The sequence below is a fragment of the Pavona decussata genome, unplaced genomic scaffold (assembly GCF_977016875.1).
Source record: "Pavona decussata unplaced genomic scaffold, jaPavDecu1.1 SCAFFOLD_114, whole genome shotgun sequence".
In the NCBI taxonomy this organism is placed as follows: Eukaryota; Metazoa; Cnidaria; class Anthozoa; order Scleractinia; family Agariciidae; genus Pavona; species Pavona decussata.
The window spans coordinates 6,417,922-6,439,028 of record NW_028145528.1 but is presented as its reverse complement, the minus strand read 5'-3'; the positions used below and the strand labels follow the sequence as shown (position 1 = coordinate 6,439,028).

At 37.7% G+C, this 21,107-nt stretch overlaps 1 protein-coding gene across 1 annotated transcript; it reads left to right on the top strand.

Moving 5' to 3' along the window:
- The first annotated feature begins 1,444 nt into the window (after nucleotides 1–1,444).
- On the top strand, nucleotides 1,445–19,983 carry LOC146470491 (uncharacterized). The gene is made up of 8 exons (XM_085122556.1): nucleotides 1,445–1,785; nucleotides 1,990–2,244; nucleotides 10,715–11,141; nucleotides 12,193–13,268; nucleotides 14,147–14,252; nucleotides 15,129–15,181; nucleotides 15,914–16,011; nucleotides 16,165–19,983. Exons 1-8 carry the CDS (start codon nucleotides 1,765–1,767, stop codon nucleotides 17,972–17,974), a joined length of 3,846 nt encoding a protein of 1,281 aa, XP_084978682.1. The 5' UTR covers nucleotides 1,445–1,764; the 3' UTR covers nucleotides 17,975–19,983.
- The last annotated feature ends 1,124 nt before the right edge of the window (nucleotides 19,984–21,107 follow it).

Sequence of the window (21,107 nt, the reverse complement as noted above, 5' to 3'; positions counted from 1 at the left end):
TTTAATTTTTTTTCTTTTTGGTTTAAAATTTTTCAAACCAGTTTATTTTTATTTATTATTTATTTATTTATTTTTTGGTTTTAAATTTTTCAAACCAGTTTAATTTTTATTTTCCTTTGTACAGTATTCATTGCCATAATCTGAGATAGAGGGAAAGAAAAATCAAACTTTAAACCAAAAAAAATTGAATTACAACATATCAATGTCAGACAAAACAGGATTTCGTTATCACCTATTTTTCACTTTTAAATTTGCCAGGTACTGTCAGTTTGGATACCATAATGTCATACAGTAGTCCAATAATTATTGTTTCACTCAAAAGAACTTCTGCTTACTGACGATACTGGCAACTGTATGATGTCATAAAATCCAAAATGGCAACGCGTGAGAAATTTAAAAGCAAAAATAGGTGATAATCACATCTAAATTTTTAGTGCACCTTCAAACCTTATTTGTACGTTTAAAAATAAAATTTAAAATTTATTCTATCAAGCTACAGTGTACAAGAATGATCTGTGACAGTTGTGTACTATCACTGGAGGAACAAAACTGTATTAATATTTTAGAGAGAGAAATGCCTTGTAAATAGATGTAATAGAATTAATGGTTTCGCCAAGGAGGAAGTAAGGGTGACTTAAATAGAGGACAAACGTTGGGCTTGTCTATTTGCATTACATTATTAATTTATTTTTATTCTTATTAATTTATTATTTATTTAATATTTTTATTTTCATTGTTTCTGGCTTGAACCAATTTTTAAGAATAATACAAAATTATATCCAAGTTTCTTCTTAGGGGTTAAATTACTTTAATTGGTAATAGAATTTTTAGAATAAAGCTGGAGTAACAACAGGTGTCGTCTTCCGTTTGAGAAAGCGAACAGTCCACATTATCCCAGGTGTTCAAATTACATGTATAAAGTTACTGTTTGTCAAATATTTCAAATCTAGCATACTTATTACAGCGCATGCCCGCCACACATTACTTCTGAATGGTTCCTGATTCTTCTTTATTTTAACCAATCACAGGTGATTACTGTGCGTCATTAGTTATTTTCTTTTTAATTATACTGTAGGCGTTTGACACGAACAGCATTTTTGTGGTCATTGTGTCAAGTTTAAAACCATAATAAATATCATAATTTTGTGAAACCAAACTGATAAATAAAATGAATATTTCTGGGGAAATGAAGATATATATATTTCAGAACAGTGTGGAATTAGAAACATCTTCATGGCCAAGCAGAATTTGCCTTTTATTAAATTAAATTAACTATATAATAATTTGCACAATTTCAACAATGTTTTAAATTAAAAAGAAAAAAATACTAGCTTTTTGTTTAACCTGAGCAAAACTTACTGACTTAAGCAAAATGTCGCAATCGGCTTGTCTGGGTGTGGAGGAAGTTGTTTGTTCCCGATCGTGGGTCAAAATGATTTCCGATGAAATTTTCATGCATGGCAACAGGAAATGATCAATAGTCGAGAAACCAGGAAATGCACTGAACGAATACGCCGCCACTGTTTAAGCAAATTCCGGTTTGTTTAATTTTATTCTATTACAAGCACGTTTTCCGATGCTGTATGTTTTCAAATTAGCAGGTCAAAAGAGAAAAGAAATTGGAAATACCGCATGCGACAAGCGTGTGTAAAACTGTCAAAGTGTTGTAGTGATCGATCTGTGACGTTTTCAAAGTCACGTGGCCTGCCAAACTTTAAACCTCATTTGTTATGTGTGGCGATGTCAGAGTAAACTTCATCTACGATGCCCGCAACCGAAGTACAGGTATTTTTGATTTGTTTTCGTTTTTAGCGGCCCAAATTTTCACCCGATGTAGCCATTTATTTTTCGGATCCTTGACGAATATTTTGAGTTAAAACAAACGCGTCAATCGACTATTTTAGACGTGTTCAATTGATTTCAATTTTGTAGCATACCATGACAGAATTACTGCCTAACTGACTTTAAATTATTGATTTTTATTTTCAGTGGATCGGAGCCAGTTGCGGACGGCACAGTTCATACACCTTCTACAGGGGTTTCAGATTAATTGTCGATGGAGTTGTGAAAAATTTCTGCCTCGGAGAGTTTTATTTTGTGAGGAATTCCACAAACCAACCGATATGCATAGCTGAGCTACAATTAGTGTGGCACGATGCAACCAGTGACAGCCAGCTCGCTTCCGCAAGACTTTATTTCAGACCCGAAGATACTCCTGTAGGACGGCTTCCAAACCACGGACAGGTCAGTTATTTATGAACTATTTGTACGCGATTTAATTTCATTTTTTGTGACTAGATTTGCCGTTTTAGAGCCTATGAAATGGCCAAGGTTAACAAATCTTTAAACACTAAAAATTTGTTTGTTGAAGTTATAATGCTTCATTGATTTTGTCAAGACGTCGTTAGAAATTTGCCTCGTTACTTAGTTCTATTTTCTGTTTATATGACAGTGAAAATCGGAAAAAATCAAGCAATTATCTTTCAACTTATTTCGTATTAAATTCTTAAATCTCAAACAACTGGAGAAAGAAATCACGGCGCATTATTAAACGGAATATTTTGGCACGGTGCGACACGCTCTTTGTAGTCGACCACTTGTGTGTCCTATATTTAGATGAATATTTATTAGAACTAGGGAAAAAATAATGTGCCTAAAATATTTTGTTTTTGATTAGAGATCCTTTAGTTCAACTGCTCTAAAGTGTTGCGTTTGGAGGAAAACGAACCGTAAAGCTGAGATTTGGCCTTTTGTTTCTATAGCGCGCCGCGAGGAAGTTAAAGAATTCCCATGTGCTGTTGAAGTTCATTAAATTTCATTTCTTAATTTTAATAATGTCCGAGTTGATTTTATGGTCTCGTAATTGGCCTGACAAGCTGTTTGAAAATGCGGCAGCCTAGAGAAACACATTGACACTTTTTCTGTGAGTTTAGGATACACTGTAGCATTTTATTAGAAACAGCATGGCGGTTTCATGTAATGAGGTTTTTACAACACCACGCAATTTATATTCATGAGGTCATATCAGTAAACAACGTTTTATTCATCCCGTGTAGCGTACCGTGTTTACAATAATTTCTAATTTTTCTGTCGTTTGGGGTGCAAATTTAATTTAAATTTCGCGTTATTGTAGATTGATAAATAAAGATTTTTATTTGAAATCTATAATCTGAAGCTGTAAAACGGCGAGCGGTGTTCTCGGGCATTAACAATAGAGATTGATTTGCATTTTCAGCAAGGTAAAAATTCGCTCGCAATGTTTCCGGCCATCAGATTGTATTTCAGTTTGTTAAGCATATTTTATTTTTGGCCATTATTTCGATTTCGTTATTTTGGCTTTAAATGCGAGAAACGTGAACCCCAAAGTACCCGTTTCTGGAGGCGCGATTTCGAGCAGAGCCTGACATTGTATTTGATAAAAGGTATCACCTCCGGTCCTCCGTACTTACGACAGATGCGTATTAAGGGAAACACAATAGAAAATATTTGAATAAAAATAATAACCTGCCTTTTAGCTTTTAGACATTATGTTAATCGGATTTTTCCTTTCCTATCGATAGTTATTTTTCGATAATGTGTCAGGATGAAAAAATATATAAGCTTAATTTCTTTTTTGTCGTGATTTAAGCTTGAATCATTTGGACCTGTTTCAACTGTTAGCGGGCATTTTGACCGTAGATCGGTCCGTGTAAACAAATTACCACATGGTTTTGATATTAATTGGAATTAGAATCCTTGAATTGTTTTTCTCGAAATATAGTGAAAAGGAATATATTTCGATGTTTAGTTTCCTTCAAGTGATCGCTAAAATGTTTTGCGGACGTGAAATTGAACGATGTCAATTTCAAAAACAAGGTTCGCATTCACTTGTAAATTTCACTTATTTAGTTACTTAAGTTTTGTATTACATTATCTTTTATTCAAGGTTGATCATGAGATTAAATCAGTTTTACCATTGTGTTTATTCCATAATGTATGTTCACAATTTGTGGCCTGGTTCCATGTTTGTGTTTAAAAGAGCGGAATTTTCACAAAGATCGTTCATGTTTTGTTTATATTTTCTCTCATTTCTCTTAACACTCGCGCACTCGCACGGCCGCCGATTTGATTAATATTGTCTTGTGACTTGAGCACTTTGTCTGCTTTGTGTTGTTTTTGAAAAATGAAATATATCTTGATCTCTCACAATAGAAAGTACTGTAATTTTTATGACAAATTGAGAGATTGGTACACTGAAGTTCAACATTTAACAATCATCAGTGTATAGCTTTCATTATTTGTCGTCCTGTGTAACGTTAATGTTTATCTTTTCTATCTTTTATATAATTGTAAAGGTGAATTAGCCTTCTTTTATTTAAGTATTTTGGTATGCAGATTAAATTTTTTTTCTGGACCCATTTAAATCTACCCTTGATTCAAAGCTTAATTTTTTTTCCATCTTAGGAAGATTGCTTGTCTGGATAAATGAGTTGCAGTTGAATGTGAAGCCACATTCCAAAATGTGTTTTGCTTCTTGGGTTTCAAGTTGCATTTAAAATTATTCAACTAGATCCTTCTGTATTGAGTTTATTAGTCTCTAATACTCTTGAATTTAGAGTTTAGTCCATTTGAAGAATGGCATTTTTAGTTATACTGTGTCAAATCAACTTTGTGATGCCATTATTCTTTTGATACATTACAATTTTTTTAGTTCCTCTAACAAGCTGTGCTTTACATGACCAATCATTTTTTTTTTATTCTTAGTTTGTTTTGAACTCTTTTTTGATAATAACAGTACTGTTAATCAATGGTACCATTAGCACTGATAAAATGTTCGAATTGACATTTAACACGTGTATGTGGATAATCAGTCGGACCACATTTTTTATTTCACATGCAAAAGAATGAATTGCCTATCGGCTTGCCAGCATTTTTTTCTACAATTCTTGTATTTCTTTATCATTTTTTCTCAGAAAACCAAAACGTCATTGTCATAATAAATAAATCCAGCAAATGTTACTGAATTTTATTTTTTTGTTGGGTTGTTGTACAGCCATAGCAGGTACAGGGTAATTTGTTTGTTGCTCACACATAAGGCTATTTTTTAGTGGAGTAGTCCACAACATTGATACATGTATCACAAGTCAGTAGTTTGTTCTTGTTGTTGCTCAGACATTTTTCTTCTGGTTATATGATGGTGTGAGTGTGTGTGTGTGTGGGAGGTGTGGGTAGTGTTTACTTACACTGCCAACAGAGATTTCCTTCTGGCGAGTCTTTCAGCATGTACGGAGTCATTCACGTCTCTTGTATTTCGTGTAGTTGGCTTGTTTATTTACTATCATTGCGTCAAAAATCCAATTTCTGGTTGAAAATCTCAGGGTCATTCCAGGCTTGCTAACCATTTGCACAAAAAATCCAAAAATTTCAGTTGGAAATCAAATGGATCCAAACATTTCTATAAATTCCATCCAAAATTTTCAGGGTACCTTAATGGTACTCCTCGTTCCTCATTCAGAGCAGAATGTAGGAAATTCCGTACCATTTGTGATTTCACCCTTTTTCGGTCTCCTGTCAATGAAATTCCCATGACATCGTTCATGGAAAGCGCCATCTCTTTCCGTTGTTATCCTGTTTTGAGGTAGCCTCCCACGCAGTCGTTTTTAGGGGACTCGTATTACCTCCTCCCCACAAACGCCTGCTTACCCAAGCGCCACATTCCTTTCCCATTGTTTTACTCCCCAAGCACCCTAGCCAATCACCATCGAGGCAGTGTTTAATGACAATGGTCGCTTCCGTTTCCCGCGAGCTTACAGTCTCTGTTACAGTCTTGAGAGATGCGGGAGTTAAGTTGGAATATATATATTTTCAGTTCACTTCTGGAATGGCTGGTCATGGCTGAAACACCAAAATAAATATAGAATGTGAATACAAGCGCTTCTTGTGCGATGTTTTGACACTGCTGGGAGAGTCAAAATCTTCGGGAAAGTGTAATCGATCTTCCCCGCCTGATCGAGTTGACAATCGGTGAAGATATCGCCTCTTACGGGTGCGGAAACTCTGGAGCAGATTTGTTTGTTTGTACGAAGTGCTACGAGAGACTAACTCGATTCGAGAAAGCAAAGAAGAATGTAGAAGGTATCAAGGGGAGATCTGCAGTATTTATCAGTCCATTAAAGACTCTTAAACGGAAAGTTAAACGACAAAGAGCCGATCAACTTGTGGTCCTTGTGGAAAATGTCGCACATGCCCCCGAACAAATTGCAACATCAAAGCGAGTTTCAACTGCAAAATCTTTAAAGTTTACCGACATATCGGGTAATATTTCGGTTTCCTCCACACCGACAAGGTCGACAAGATTAAAGGCAAAGCTTGATAAATATTAAAGCGACTTTGCGTAACCAGTCGGCAAATTGACGAAAATATCGCTATTTCCCGTCACGAATTTTGTTATTGCAGTCAGTTGATAGGCATTTACACGAGAAATTTTGAACGTAGGGCACACGGTGCTAAAAACTCACGTAAGCTCGTTCAAGTTCTGTCTCTGTTGTGATGTTTTTCACTGTTCCCGCGAGAGGCGTTCTGAGGTCAAGGTCAACCTTCCAGATTTTAGAAGGTTCACTGTGATTGGCTTAGCGGCGGAAAGGAATGTGGCGCTTGGGTAAGCAGGCGTTTGTGGGGAGGAGGTAATACGAGTCCCCTAAAAACGACTGCGTGGGAGGCTAGTTTTGAGGGGTAAAAGTTACGCTTTTTCAAGAGTGGTCCCAACTGTTTTTTTCTTACAAATGGTTGACACCTCAGATGTACTCTTCTTTTCTTGTTTATAATGGAACACTGGAAAATTTGGTACCATTTTTCATCTCTCTGTGTCCAGTCTCTTTGAACTCTTTAATTCTTAATATCAATATATAGATTCTCCCTACTATTCTCTATGTATTTATTATGGGACAAGTTGAGAGAATTTGTTTATTAATCAATGCATAGTATTGCCAATTAAATGCTGGTCACTATAGGAACTTAAAGGGTTAATATCAAGAAGAGTTCCAAAGAATCGCAAATGGAAAATGCCATTCCTTCTAGATCGCCCACTGATTTTGGAAAACCTACTGCGCAACTCCAGAATTTTGAAATTCCAGTTTAATTCTGGGGCCTACTGGGTCACAGGCTTGTTACTCATTAACACCACCCTTGCAAATATTACCCAAGGACCCAGAAGTCTACTGTAGCTGGAATGTTAAGTTGTTGGTATTGTGGAGTTGTGAACATTCTTCTGTGTATCACTTTCACTAATTTCATAGATGCTATTGATAATTTCCATACGAAAATAAGCTTTTAAGTACATGTAGTAAACACCTTCTCTGAAAGCTTTAAAACCATTTTCGGTTGAGTCTGTTAAGGCCCATTCACACATACGATTTTTGATCCAACTTTTGTCACACCCTCACTAAAAGTTTTCCCCCGCAAGGCTGTGAGTTCAAATCACATTGTATAAACCAGCTCTGATTTCAGCATGTGATATCAGTTTTCTGGGGAACAATGCAAGTTTGCATAAGTTTCAAACATGTTAGAAACCCCTGCAATATCACGCTGAAGCCACCCCTAATAGTTCACACAGGCAATCTGAAAGTGCAACTTGAGTAAGACAAAAGTTGCTGCACTAAAAAAGTGCAACAAAAATAAAATTGCGATTTGCAAAAATGTAAACAGGCATTAAAGGTATATGTGGACAGTAAATATGTACGTTGAGTTAGTTTGCTACTTTCAAGATGACATACATATTAAAGCATTTTGTGTGCTTCTATATTATAGAAAGGTCGCAAAAGGTTGGAACGGCTCAAAACAGTAATAACATTATTGAAACACACGATATAAACAGATTGTTGTTCTGTCAAACACCTACATCTATTTATATGACAACAAATGTTTTTCATTCTTTCTGTTTACATGTAGATTGAACAATACAGCCAAGGAGCTATCGGCTGGTAGTTGGCACCCCACAGAAATGTTATGTTGTTAAAGCTACAATATTAGTCTAAGAAGTGAAGCTTCAAGCACTTATGTGTTAGTTTGAAGAACTTCAATTTCCAAGGGGCAACTATCAGACTTTTCTGATAGTCCTGGGACAGAAACACTCTGTTGTTTTTATTGTTTGCCATTATATATTTCCTAGCAAGTGAATGTCTTCTAATTTGCAGTCAGGCACCAATTTGAATTTTTATTGAAGGTGAAGGGTTGAAATAAAAAAAAAATGATGAATAAATATACAAGATATAAAAGATATAAATACAAGGAAAACAACATTTTTGCTTACAGGTTAGAAAAACAATTAAAATGCACTTGGGTTTGCAGACATGTTATATCCACATGGCCCCGGTAGTTCAAAGAGCAGATAATGCTATCCAGTGGATAAATCGCTATTACCCTAACCAATACATTTTATCCACTGGATAACAATATCAGCTGGATAAAGTTATTCACTGTTTGAACAACCAGGGCCTGGGCATTTTTGCCAAATGAACACCTTCAAGTTACACGATCAGTTTAAACCTGTTAGGCAAAAGACAATAGTGGTGACGTGCAAAAGGTTACAGGAACAAAATTAGAATTTTGAGAAAACAAGAACTGCGAAAATCACTGCTATTGTTTTGAAATCAGTGAAAATTGGAGTTATTCCAGTTGTTGTTTGCTGGTTTTTTTAAGGTTTCTAGGTGCAGACTGTGTTTATATTCTGTTTGTAACATGTTTCCTATCCATGTAGATTTCTTTCTCAGAGAAAAACAATTTGAGCAAATTAACTGCTACAGTTGTGTAAAGTATGTCTACATTGAAATTTGGCCAGTGTGGTAAACAATGCATTTTTAGCAAAGTTCTCTCACAAATGTTCCAAGTCTGTCAAAGAATGATCAACTAAAAATAATTTGCCTTTATAAGAATGAAACCTTATAACACTTACAGCTGTAGACCCTCAACAACAATAACGTCTCATAAATTGTGGGATTAGGTTGGATTTATGCCAAATAAAAAAACTGTGATCTGCCTGAAGACCGATTATTCGACAGACAATGTCTGTACGTAGGGAAAGTCTCCAACACAGTACAGTGACAAACACAATCTACTATATAAGACATACAGTCTGCCATGTTACCTGACCTGCTTCTCCTAAAACCTTCATTAGTCGACTGACTTCTAGAAGAGGAATGAACACTTGACCTTTAGCTAGATTACTAAATAAACTATTCTCACACGCATGACATGAAGATGGTGTGGAAGTGAGTACATGCCTCCAAAGAGATTTTCAGTAGTTAACAGTCAGCTGTTAAAAATGGCATCGACCATGAAATTAAAAAGTGCATGAAAAAATCTGCATTATTAAAAATTTCCAAGCCTGTGTTCCAGCATATATGACCTTTTCTTCCGCCAGACATTGTGATCTGGTGTACTAACACAATTGATCTGTAGATAATACCACCAATGTGGCTCTCAAGTGATACTTTAATAATATTACTGAGCAGCTAACAAACCAACATTTTTGTGTTGGTTTGTTTGTTTCTTTTCTTTCTGTATCATATATCATGATGCCATTATGTTAAAGGGTTGTATGGGAATTAGTACATTTGTTGCTCTAAAGACATTTTCAGTAACCAGGGGTGAATTTAATTTCAGTAAAACTGTTGCACAAGTTTGTAGTTTGCAATCTGGCAGTCATGTCCAATACAGACAAATTGCTACGGTCTGAAAACACAGCCTCGCGATCTGTGTGGTTTGACAAACTGATACGGTCTGAAAACACAGCCTCACGATCTGTACGGTACTCAACAAGGAGTTCAAAAACAAGTTAAAAAATCACCATAAGACTTTAAAGATGTTTAGTCTACTCACTTTCTGTATGGCCCAGATTGTTAGTTACGAGTGTAAATTTTCTGTTGAATTTGTCCTAGCTGTGGAAAGGAAGGTTGACTGTGCGGAAAACAAAAGGGCCTTAGCTAGTAAGATAATGTGCCTGGATATAAATTCCTAAGTTAGTGCACTGTATATGACCTTTTCCTCCACCAGACATTGCTTTCTGGTGCATTAACATCTTTAAATATTAATCTGTGGATAAAATCCACCGTGTGTCCACTCAAGATCTCAAGACTTTTTTGTGTAAATATTCCATTTCCTTTTGTTTTGTTCTTTTTTTTTTTTTTTATCTTAATACATGCAAATGAGACCTTTGAAAAAAATGTCAGAAATGACAGAAAGACAAAGGAATGCCTGGTAGATAAATTTCTTTAGATAGCCGTGAACCATCCCCAATTAAAATAAATTAAGCTACGTATCTGCCTACAGCAATTTTATGCAGGTTGTCAACCAGAATTTAGTGGGAGTGAGATCAGTGTATGCAGTTGGTATCAAATGTACAGATGGTATGGCAAACGTCTGCTAATTGCTGTTAAGTATTGTTTGTCAACCAATCAGTAAAAGGTCTGGGGTGAGATCTGATAGTGATAGCACTGTGTGAGGCCTTCCTCTCCAGTGAAAGTCCTGGGCAAAGGTTGTTTCCTGTGTTTGCTAATTACTTTTCAGTTAATGGACAGAATTAATTTTAATTAATCTTGTTTGGAGTTTTTCCTCCTTGAAAGAAAAAACACATTAATTAGAAGGACGTTTTATTTCCGTACAAATCATTTTCATTTAAAATTGCATTTCATCAAACCATAATTTGTTCAGACGTGTAACAAGCCTTTTTTGTTTACAGGATGAGCTGCTCTATGCTGACCAGAAGGTTGTTATCAAATGCCATGATATGGCAGTCTGGGAGGACTCAGGTGTGCAGTGGGACTGTGGAATGATACCATTGTATGAAAGTGACTTTGTTTGTATTGATGACAAATACTATCTGAGCAACCACTTTGCTGCAAAGGAGAGAGAAAGATTGAAAAAGGCAAGATTAGCATGGCAAAATGGAGATCAGCCTCGTAGCCTTCAAATCCTCACATTCCCAGCGTACTGTCGTTACAGAGCCCTAAAGAAGAGGCTTTTGTCTGGTGCTTGTTTGTCTAGAGCTCAGTTGATTGCCCTAGGTGGAATCCTGGGAGATCAAAGAAGTGCAAGAGTGTTGTTCTGCAGAGACAGCTTCCATCATCCCTACTTGGATAAGTTTGAACTGTCAGGTGATAATAAAGGTAAATATTGCCAGAGTTTTGATTGGCTTGGCGGCCATGGCACTGTATATCAGCCATTATTATACCGTGTCCAAGAAATAGCGACCATTAAATTGTTTTCTGTTTGTTTTTGCAAGGCGAAATCAGCAAGATCTAGCAATATTTCTTGGTTTTCTTTGATAAAACAATTATTCCACTCACGCTTGTTGGATATGATATGATGTAGCCAACTCAGTGCTGTGTGCCTTGTTGGCTATCTATCATTTCACATCCAATGCACACTCATGGAATAATTTAGTGTGAATAATGTAATACTCTGGGCCTAAGGCTCTTACAAAGATCTTGACACTGGAATACAAATTTCAGACACAGTCAGCACAAGAATGACTTTAAAAGAAAAACAGAGTTCACCTGTTCAACATCATCACAAGTTGTACCAGAATCTCATCTTTCAGTCAGCAACAGGACTAGTAACCCCTTGTCCAAAAGGGGTTATGCGCACGACTTAAGGTGCCCGCTCATTTCATGCCTCTGCGCCTGCGCTGTGGAACAGCTTGCCTGCACACATCCGCGCGATTGATTCGCTAGCACTATTTAAGAAATCTCTTAAGACTTATCTTTTTAAGCTAGCGTTTTAGTTTTGCATTACGGTGTTATAGGAGTTTTGTATTTTATTTATTTTCTTTTTATTCATTCATCCATTTATTCATTATTTATTTGTTATTATTATTTATGTTAGTACTGTTATTGTAATGATCTATAGCAAATAGCATTTTTATTGTAATATCTAATATAGTTTTCTTGGATTGTAAAGCGCCTTTGATCATTCTAATGTTAAAGGGCGCTATATAAGTAAATAAATTAAATTAAATTGAACAGGTCCAAAGGTTTACTCTTAGATGGAAGCATAGGGTCAAAAATTAAATGTGGAACTGTTGCAGGGTAACCAATCTGTATGTCATACGGAAGTCAGTTTAGAGAAATTTTAATTTCAAGGTCAATCCGTTATTTTTGCCCCTTCTCCACCAAACTCTCTAGTCCATTATTTGTTATGTTTTTTACCTCTCAACAGCACCAGTTCTCAAAGGCAGACCAAGGAAGAAAAAGAAGCTGAGTGCAGCCCAGAATAGTGTTCTCAAGAAGAAAAAATTTGTTGCAGACATTCAGAATCACCTGGTAAGCTCACCTGCAGCAAAGAGGTGCAAGATATCAGAGGAAGACGAGAGTGCTAGCTCTGACGTGTCGGAAGGCGTGCTGGAGAGAATAAAGGTGCCTCCTCAGGCAGTGAAAGCTGCACAAAGCAATGGTCCCCCACCACTGATGAAGCCTAAAGTACAGATCAGCCCTAAAGCAGCAGCTCCGAATGTGCCAGTGTCAAATCCAAAGGTCCCTCCACCTCTTATTTCCACTAACTCAATAAAAGATGTGCGATGTAGTGCACAGCTGAGCCAGAAGCAAGGGAGTGTAAAAGTGGTGGAGTGTTCACGTACAGTGCCTATGCAAAAGCAAATTCATTCCATGGATTCTAAGCTAAGGAAACTTGAAAAGGCTAACAACAACAACAACACTATTTTGCTGGTCAAATCACCATTAGCAGATAACATTCAGCCAGGTAGGAATGGAAAAATATTGAATTTATCAGCAGAAAGCAAGCAGCCTACACAGCAACAAGCTGAGAAAAATGTCACAAATACTCATAGCATTGGACACACAAGGACAGTCACAGCTGCAAAGCCAAACACTCTCTCACCAGCAACAAGTACCCGACCAGTGGCCACAACCCAAGGAACTGTTGGCACTCAGTTGGCAGCGTCCACAAGTCCTGGAGTACGAAGTCAACCAGTAGCATCTTTGCCGCAACCTGTTACTGGTGTTCAGGCTATCGCCCCAAAACCGCAACAGTTTGTAGCACCAATGGCAGGCTCTACGTCATCCGCTGGGAAACCCATTGAAGGTGTCAATACAGGAGGTCCATTAGCTGTGAGATCAAAACCAAGTAAGGAGAATGAAGAGAGGCCGTCAAAGCCACCAGTATCAGTGTGTGTTTCAGAAGAGAAGAAAGAGAATAAGTTAGACCAATCTGAGGAACATGTTGTGTGGAAAAAGAAAAAGAAGAGGCTGCGAATGCCTGGCAGTGTCAAAGATGAGGTTGGTACTGTTAATCTCGTTTACGTTAATTTTACGTCATGATAGCCATCCAACTACATGGAGGTGCATGGAGTGAAAAAGTGAGATGGCCAAACATTCACATGGCACAGGGCTGACAAATAGTTTTATGGGAATTTACATTATCATATAAGTTTACTTAATAATTAAAATAGCACCTCTCCTTATTAAGCACTGCCCCCAACAAAGCCTGCAAGAGCTAAAATACTAACAAGTCTTACCCTTGAATAAGTACAAGGACACTTGAGAGCAAACATGGGATCTTTAACAATGTTTCTAAACTACCAAAAATGATCCAAGATGACAACTCTTTGTAAATGTTAATTAATAATCTATTACTTTTTGTCTAATAAAATGTCGTCCATCCCATAAGCCCTAAAATATGAAGGGCATGGAAAGCACTGCTTTAGGTATAACATACAAATATTATTTATAGTTGTTTGTTCAAAGAAACGAGGCTTTTTGCTTCCTGGCATTTTCTTTCTTCATTTTGAACATTGAAGGGTTTTTTGCTATCAATGTTTGTTCAAGTAAACCTGATCTGATAAATGCTACCTGAAAAATGAAATGCCACATGTGTTTATTAGCTCACATGCAGTATTTACAACATGTACATTGTTCTTTTGATAAGCCCCCACTTCATGTAGATGTAATTACAGTGGAACGTCTCCTTACGGACATCTCTCTATTATGGACAGTTCACTTGGTCCCTGAGAGACCAAAATCCGTGTAAAACCTACTTCTCTAAAACAGACACCTCTATAATAAGGACACTTATTCCTGTCGCCTTGGTGTCCATAATAGAGAGGTTTGACTGTATTGTGTTTTAAGTTAAAATGTTCCATGTCATGTTTAACCAGGTGTATGATGATGATGACGAGAAGTACTTTATGCAGACCCTGCGTGACTTTATGCGAAAAAATAACCAGCCTCTTGGCAAGCTTCCTGCCTTGGGTTTCAAGAAAGGTACAGTTAATGAGCAAATCACTATTCTAACCAGTACAAGGTTGTAAATGTAGCTACATATCTCTCATTCCCACCCCCCTCCTCCCCCTCCCCAGGGGATGTCCACACAAGAAAGCACCAATACGATAGGATAACTTTATTTTGACATGGTAATTCCATCAGCTACATACCCCCTGTAATTATCATTATCAACTATCTATCTACCTAAGTACAATTATTATTGAAGTGAAAAAAATTCATGACCTGACAAATACCCAGGGATGTAGCTAAGAAAAACCTCAGCAGGCTCATCAATAAACCCAGCCGGCTCTTTTGGACTGTGCACCTTTAAATTAGCCTCAAGTGTTTGACTTCAATGTGTTCTGTTGAAATTCTAGCCAGATCTCTTTCAGATAGTGAAATTTGTTGGTAGCCAGCTCTTAGCGACATTCCTGAAAACCATCCTGAGGACATGCAATGCACTGTGAACACCCTCAGTGTTGAAACTGTATTTACAGGCTTGACCAGGGCATGGTTGACAGTAAAAATGTGTGACTTCCCAATGATTTTCGTGTTGTTGTTGTTGTTGTTGTTGTTTTTTTTTTTTTTGTTTTTTTTTTTTAACTGAGCGGGAGAACTCACCTGGGGAGGAGCCATCACAAGCCTATAACCTGTGTTTTGCAGTGTGAATCAATTAGGATTATGTTTTCGACCCCACCCCACACCATGAAGTTATTTTTTTTAACCTTTCCATACCTGTCCAGTGACGAAGAGTTAAAACCACTGAGTGACTTAACTTAGTTTCACCACAAAACCACCCTGTCTCCACCCTTCAATATTAAATTATTTTATGTGGTTGCATATTCTGAAGCTGTTTTTGTTTTGTTTTTCATACAGTTAACCTCTGGACAATGTACACCACGGCTCAGAGATTTGGTGGATATGATGCTGTAAGTAGAAAAGTCACATGTGCTACAGACAACTTGCATTGCATGTGGTGTCTAAGCTTTTGCATCCAGCTGTACTTACCTGAAAGATAATGCAGTTGAACTTTGCTTACAACAACAAAAACTTTTTGAAGAATTGAAGAACACTTGTTTATCCAGACTTCCTGATATTCCCCAAAATAGTACAGTTAACCAAGTGTTTCAATTTGGAAAAAAAAGTTATGGGCATGAATGTTTACTAAAATTGGAGATAAGGGGCATTCATAGTGTGTAATTGTTTTCAAAGATAAGCATGTCCACAGATTGCTAAAATAAACATGTTCTTTACTTATCCTGTTTTTCAATCAATTTTCATTTGGCAACAGGAAGGATAGTGAAACCAGGTCAAGCATTTGTGCCAAGAATAAGATTTGAAGTTGATTAATGAACTATTACGGCCACTTGATCATTTAGAATTTTGCATTTTTCGTTTGAAGAGTGCATTTTTAAAAATGAAAAATTAAATCAATATGGCAATAATCAAATTCAAATCTCATCAGGTGCCATAAAGAAAAGATTGGTTGAGGTCCTGATAATAGAATATAATGGTAGTTTGACTGGGCATAAGTAGGAAGTTTGTTTAGTTCATTTTCTGTATGTTTTCATCCTTCTTGAAGAAGCTATGGATCCTGTTTGTGGAACTGCATTGTTTGTAAACTTATCTGGGCTTTTTTTAATTTCTCAACCTGTTTCTAGGTTACAAGCAAGCGTTTGTGGCGCCGTGTTTATGACTCACTTGGAGGAAGTACAACAATTACGAGTGCTGCTACATACACCAGGAGACATTACGAAAGGTACAATGTAGTGGTACAATGTTGTGTCATTTTAGCTGATTGTAAGTTACGGAATAGATTGGAAGTTAAAAGTCTTTTTCCTAGGAATTTTAAAGAGCACAATGGAGGCACACAATGAAAGGATTTATTCTTAATAATTTCATTGTCCCTTAGGTTACTGCTGCCATATGAGAGACACATACGAAGCCAACTCAAGAAACAGATGGATGAAAAGAACCCTTCTGTTGTAAATAACCCTGCGCCAAAAGAACCTCTGAATAAACCAGAGAAAAAGCAAGGACTAACAGTATCCAACAGCAAACAGAAGCCTAACACAAATCCTGACACAGACAACGCCCCAGCAGTAAAACTTAATCCAGCTGCTCCAGGGAATAATCCAGTCAGAGCCCCACAGAGAACTGCTGAACTGTCATCAACGCCAACATTGCCTGTAAAGACAAACGTGACAACTGAAGCAAAGGGGAATGCCGTGAAACGAACCGAACCAAGTCCTGTGGCACAAACTGTTACAATGTCAACTATCATCAAGGATGATGCTAAACAAGATTTGTCGCCAGCTGATAAGCAAGATTTGTTGCCAGCTGCTGTCAGACCCATCAAACAAGAGTACCTGGAATCCAAACCATGGAGTAACAGGACAAAAGCAGAAGTCTCGCCATCAGAACAACTTCAGGTACCATCCAGTCAGCGCAATGCGAACTATCGGTGTATAAAAGTGATGGGAAGTGATGAAGAAACCAGTGCAAGAACCAATACAATCTATGCTAAGAACATGTCTGGTGTAAACAGCAACTCCAAACTGTCTTCTGTGCAGGCTGCTTGTCTTCAAAGGGTCACTGGAGGAATTGCACATGATGCTGTTCCCAAATCCTCTTCACCACAGCAGTTTAGCACGCTAAGAAAAGGCCGTGAAGTTATTGACCTGACATCAGATGATAGTCCGCCACGACCACAGACAAAGAGCCACTCTGTGGCGCATGTTCAAGGTTCTCAGGGCAATAAACAGGACGTACCTAAAGTATCACCAAAACTGTTTAGTGGCAAGGATGCTGATGGGAGAAGGCATGCGTCACAGTCACAGTTAAGGAAAGAATATGAAGGTAGCTCAAGGCATCACTCCATCAGGGAAATGCAGCCCAGTAATGAAACGCCCCCACTTTATGATGCACCGACCTACAGTGGTCAACCTCAAGGCAAACCTAAAGTTTCACCCCAGTTGCCTGCAAGGTCACCAGTGACAATGAGCAAGAAAAGCCTGGATGAGGTGTATCCATCAGGAAAGCAAGAGACCGGCATTCCAAAACATGATAAAAAAAGACATCAGCGGGCAATGGTGGAAAGCTTAGATGGGCGATTTACACACTCACCCTCATCTGACAGCGTTGACGAGCATTTTGCAGAGTGGCTCCGAAGGCAGTCCAATGTGCCGCAGCACACCAAACCTCATTTTTCCCATCAAAGACACACAGGTAACCCAGAGCTGAGCAAGTTAAAGTATAGCTATGTCACTGAAGAGGTTTGTCCTCCAGACTGCCCCTGTTCTTTGCCAGCTAGCAGGAAGGATGAAATAGTGTCAGTCCCTCATCCAAAGCCAAAGGAGCACTATGAGGAGGACCTACCGTTTGCTGGGGTAACACTGTATCCAGGAAGATGGAGCCCTACTTTGGTAGCAGCAGATCATCCCGACCTTTACATCTCATCACATGGCGCTCATATGCCCCCGCCACCTGACTCTCTAGCCAGTCACATGTGCACTGCATCAAGAATCTTCATTCCTTCAGCGCAGATTTTTAGTCCACCTTACCATTTGGGTATGGCACCAATGGGTGGCCCTCCAATGATAGCAGGCACAGACGATCAACTTCATATACACCCACACTGCTTGATGGCATCATCATATCCCTGCACATCAACCTCAAGGACTCCAGATGGGGCACCATATCCATTATACTCCTTTACATAAGAGATTGTCTTGAGTAAATCTACATTTGCCAGACTGTATTGTAGTGGAAACTTAACTGTAACAAAGGCCCATTTTATTGTTCTAACGAGGCTAAAAAATGAGAAGGTGCTGAATTTGCGTGTCATAAATCAGCACAAATTGCGTCATTTCAGCATTAATTTTCACTGTTTTGAGGAAACTTTGCATTCGTTTACATACATTTTCATTAAAATGGAGACTTAACCTACATCAGTATAAAGTGATGTATTTGGCATACGTTTACATTACTATTCAACTAATTTTGCATATATTAACATATGTTTGCATTGAATATCATATGAATACCATCATTCTGGCCGGTTAGAACACGTCATTATTTTCATTGGGTAGAGTTGACAGCTTTATAATCTGTTACTTACGGAGAGAGGCGTGTCACGTTTTTCCACTTCTGGAAAATCATCTGTACGATACCATCGTGTAAAATAAAACTTTTACAAAGTTAGAAATCTAAAAATGAGAGGATGAACTAACATTGGTACAACTGCATTCTTTGTGAAAGTGGGACATTTGTTGTCGTTAAGGAGAAGAGCCTGTAATATTGAATGCCAAAACGTGCCTCGTAGGTATGTGAGAGATAAAAATGACCTGCTTGCTTAGTTTTCATCCTTGCACTCGTACACATTTTTTGTGTTCTTTTTATTGCCTAGCACTGTAGTAGTGATCAGTTAGTGTTTTGCACCTGTAAGGAGTTTAACCTTGTGTATCAGTCAGTCAGCTGGCCTGACTAACTGCTCTCACCACTGGTTCTTAAAAGCTCGTAACACCAGCTTTATTTATTTCTAAGATACTTGTACATCTCTCCTGAAAGCAATTATTTTCAGACTTACTGGCTTTCACAAGGCCTTTCTTTCAAGATATGTTGAGCAGCGTCCGATTTGAAGGTTGTAAATATATTTATTTGTGGCGTAAAAAGCTCAGTCCCTGTGTTACCTATTGCTGTTACATCTTTACAAAGAACAAAAACCTGATATTTGTAGACTACTTTTGTTAGTGCATGTATCCCACAAGGGCTTTTGTTACAAGTTTCCCTCACAAATGTCATTTTGTTTGCATTGTAAATAATGTTGTAAATAGAATAAGAGATTTTGTTTAATGGTTCCAGTTTGAAATCTATCGTGCATTTTGTATGATGAAGGAAAATTCTTGATGGCTTATAAATAGCATAGTTTTAGTAACGATAAAATTTGTACATGTAGTTAGAGGGTTGTTTTGTGGGATTTATGGCTAGAGACAAGTTTTTTATATTCATTTGACTATTTATTAGCTCCATTTTGAGTACGTGAATTCATCGATTACTTGGCATGGTTTTCATTAGTGATGCAAACACAAGCGTATACCAAACCCCAAGTTAGAGTTGGTACAGACACCGAGGAATCTAAGTGCATGTGTTGATCTCTGTGCTTGCTTTGATTTCTCTAACTTGTATTTGTGTTTATCCTTTCTCTTGATTGTGCGTATGTTGCTGATAAAAGCCAGGCCCTTTTTGGTAGTCGTCTTCTTTGCCTCGAGTCTGGTTCAGTTGTGCCGGTTGAGCAATCACAAGCACACACTGCATGCATGAGTAGAGGCGTTCCTTCAGTAGAAATGTCATCCATTTTGAACACGCAATCGACTTAAATTGTTTGATTGCTTTTTTGGTTACAAGAGTGAACCAAATTCACAGCAACCTCTACACCCCCCAGTTTGGTAGTTTTTGACTTGGATAAAAGTGTAGCTTGAGAATTCGTGAGGATTCGTAACCACATGCGTAAGTTATTTTTTCAAGACAGCTTTTTTGTAATATTTTTGTAGAGTTTAAAAGCTATTTTTGTACATCTCATTGTAAAACTGAAAAATTGTGATTGCTTTTAGTTTGATGTATAATATTTATTTTTGCATGAGGCACATGGACCACAAATAAGATTTGAAAATAAAGGATATTTTGCTAGCTGTTAATGTAAATAAACTGTTGTATCTTTGACCACATCAAACGTGTTGTTCGTTTTCTTAGTAAACTGGTCTTCTGAGGTGGAGAATCGTCAAACTGAAAACTCAAACTTTCAATCTTGTAGTGTTCCTTTCTTGAAATCCCCTGGTAAGACCCATTCAAATGAAAACTGTCGAGCAGGCCCCGGTTGTTCAAAGAGCGGATAATTTATCCACTGGATAAGTTGCTACGCGGCAAATAAATATGTGTAAGAATTTACTTATGGCCCTATAATTTGTGTATAGAGTAGACGTGTATGTTTAATTTAAAGTGTGGGATTGTGTGGAAAACTTGCCAAAAGTTTTGTTTGGAGTACATTTGCACCGCTGGATAGTGACTTATCCACTGGATAAAGTTATCCGCCCTTTGAACAACTGGGGCCAGGTCTTTTATTATGTTGTACAAGGTGATCCTACGCAGGCCAGGACATGATGCAGTATTGAGAAAAACTGTTATTTCACACGAAAAATTTTGTGCGCAATGCTACACGGTGTGTCGAAATAACCAAAGTTACAATATTATTGTCTCGATGATGCTCGCCATCAGTTCCAGTACCACAATTCACCACTACTAAAATCATTTTTTTCACCACCACCACCACCATCAATACTTTCCCAAGTCCCTTTCCGGCTTTCTCCCGGGCCCTCACGACCAAAACGGATTGATCAATGAAAGACAGAGAGACCTAGGAACTAGGCAACATCGACACCAAATGCACAATCACTATTATCAGCCCTCACACTTGCTTTAACCAGCTGTCCTGTCGGCAGTCAACTAGCTGGTAGCCCCAGCTTATTTTCATAGACTCTAGATCTTTCCGTCACTTGAGCAAGTTATAAAGAGAGGTGATTTGCCCTTAGTGTAAGATTTAGTTTTGGCGCGAAAGTAAACGCGCGCGAAAGGTCTCGAACTGTTATGCTTATTTGCACTTCTCAATCAAGCGGGACCGCCACAGAATTGTAAGTCGTACATTTCCAGCGATCGTTTGCAATACTTTTTCATAACCATTTCAGTTTCAAACAATATTGTACTTTATCTTTCATTTTGACTGTTGCTGTTAAGAGCAACCAGCGCAAGAATAAAACGCTATCCACATATCAATCACGCCCAGTGGCCTTCACATCAAGT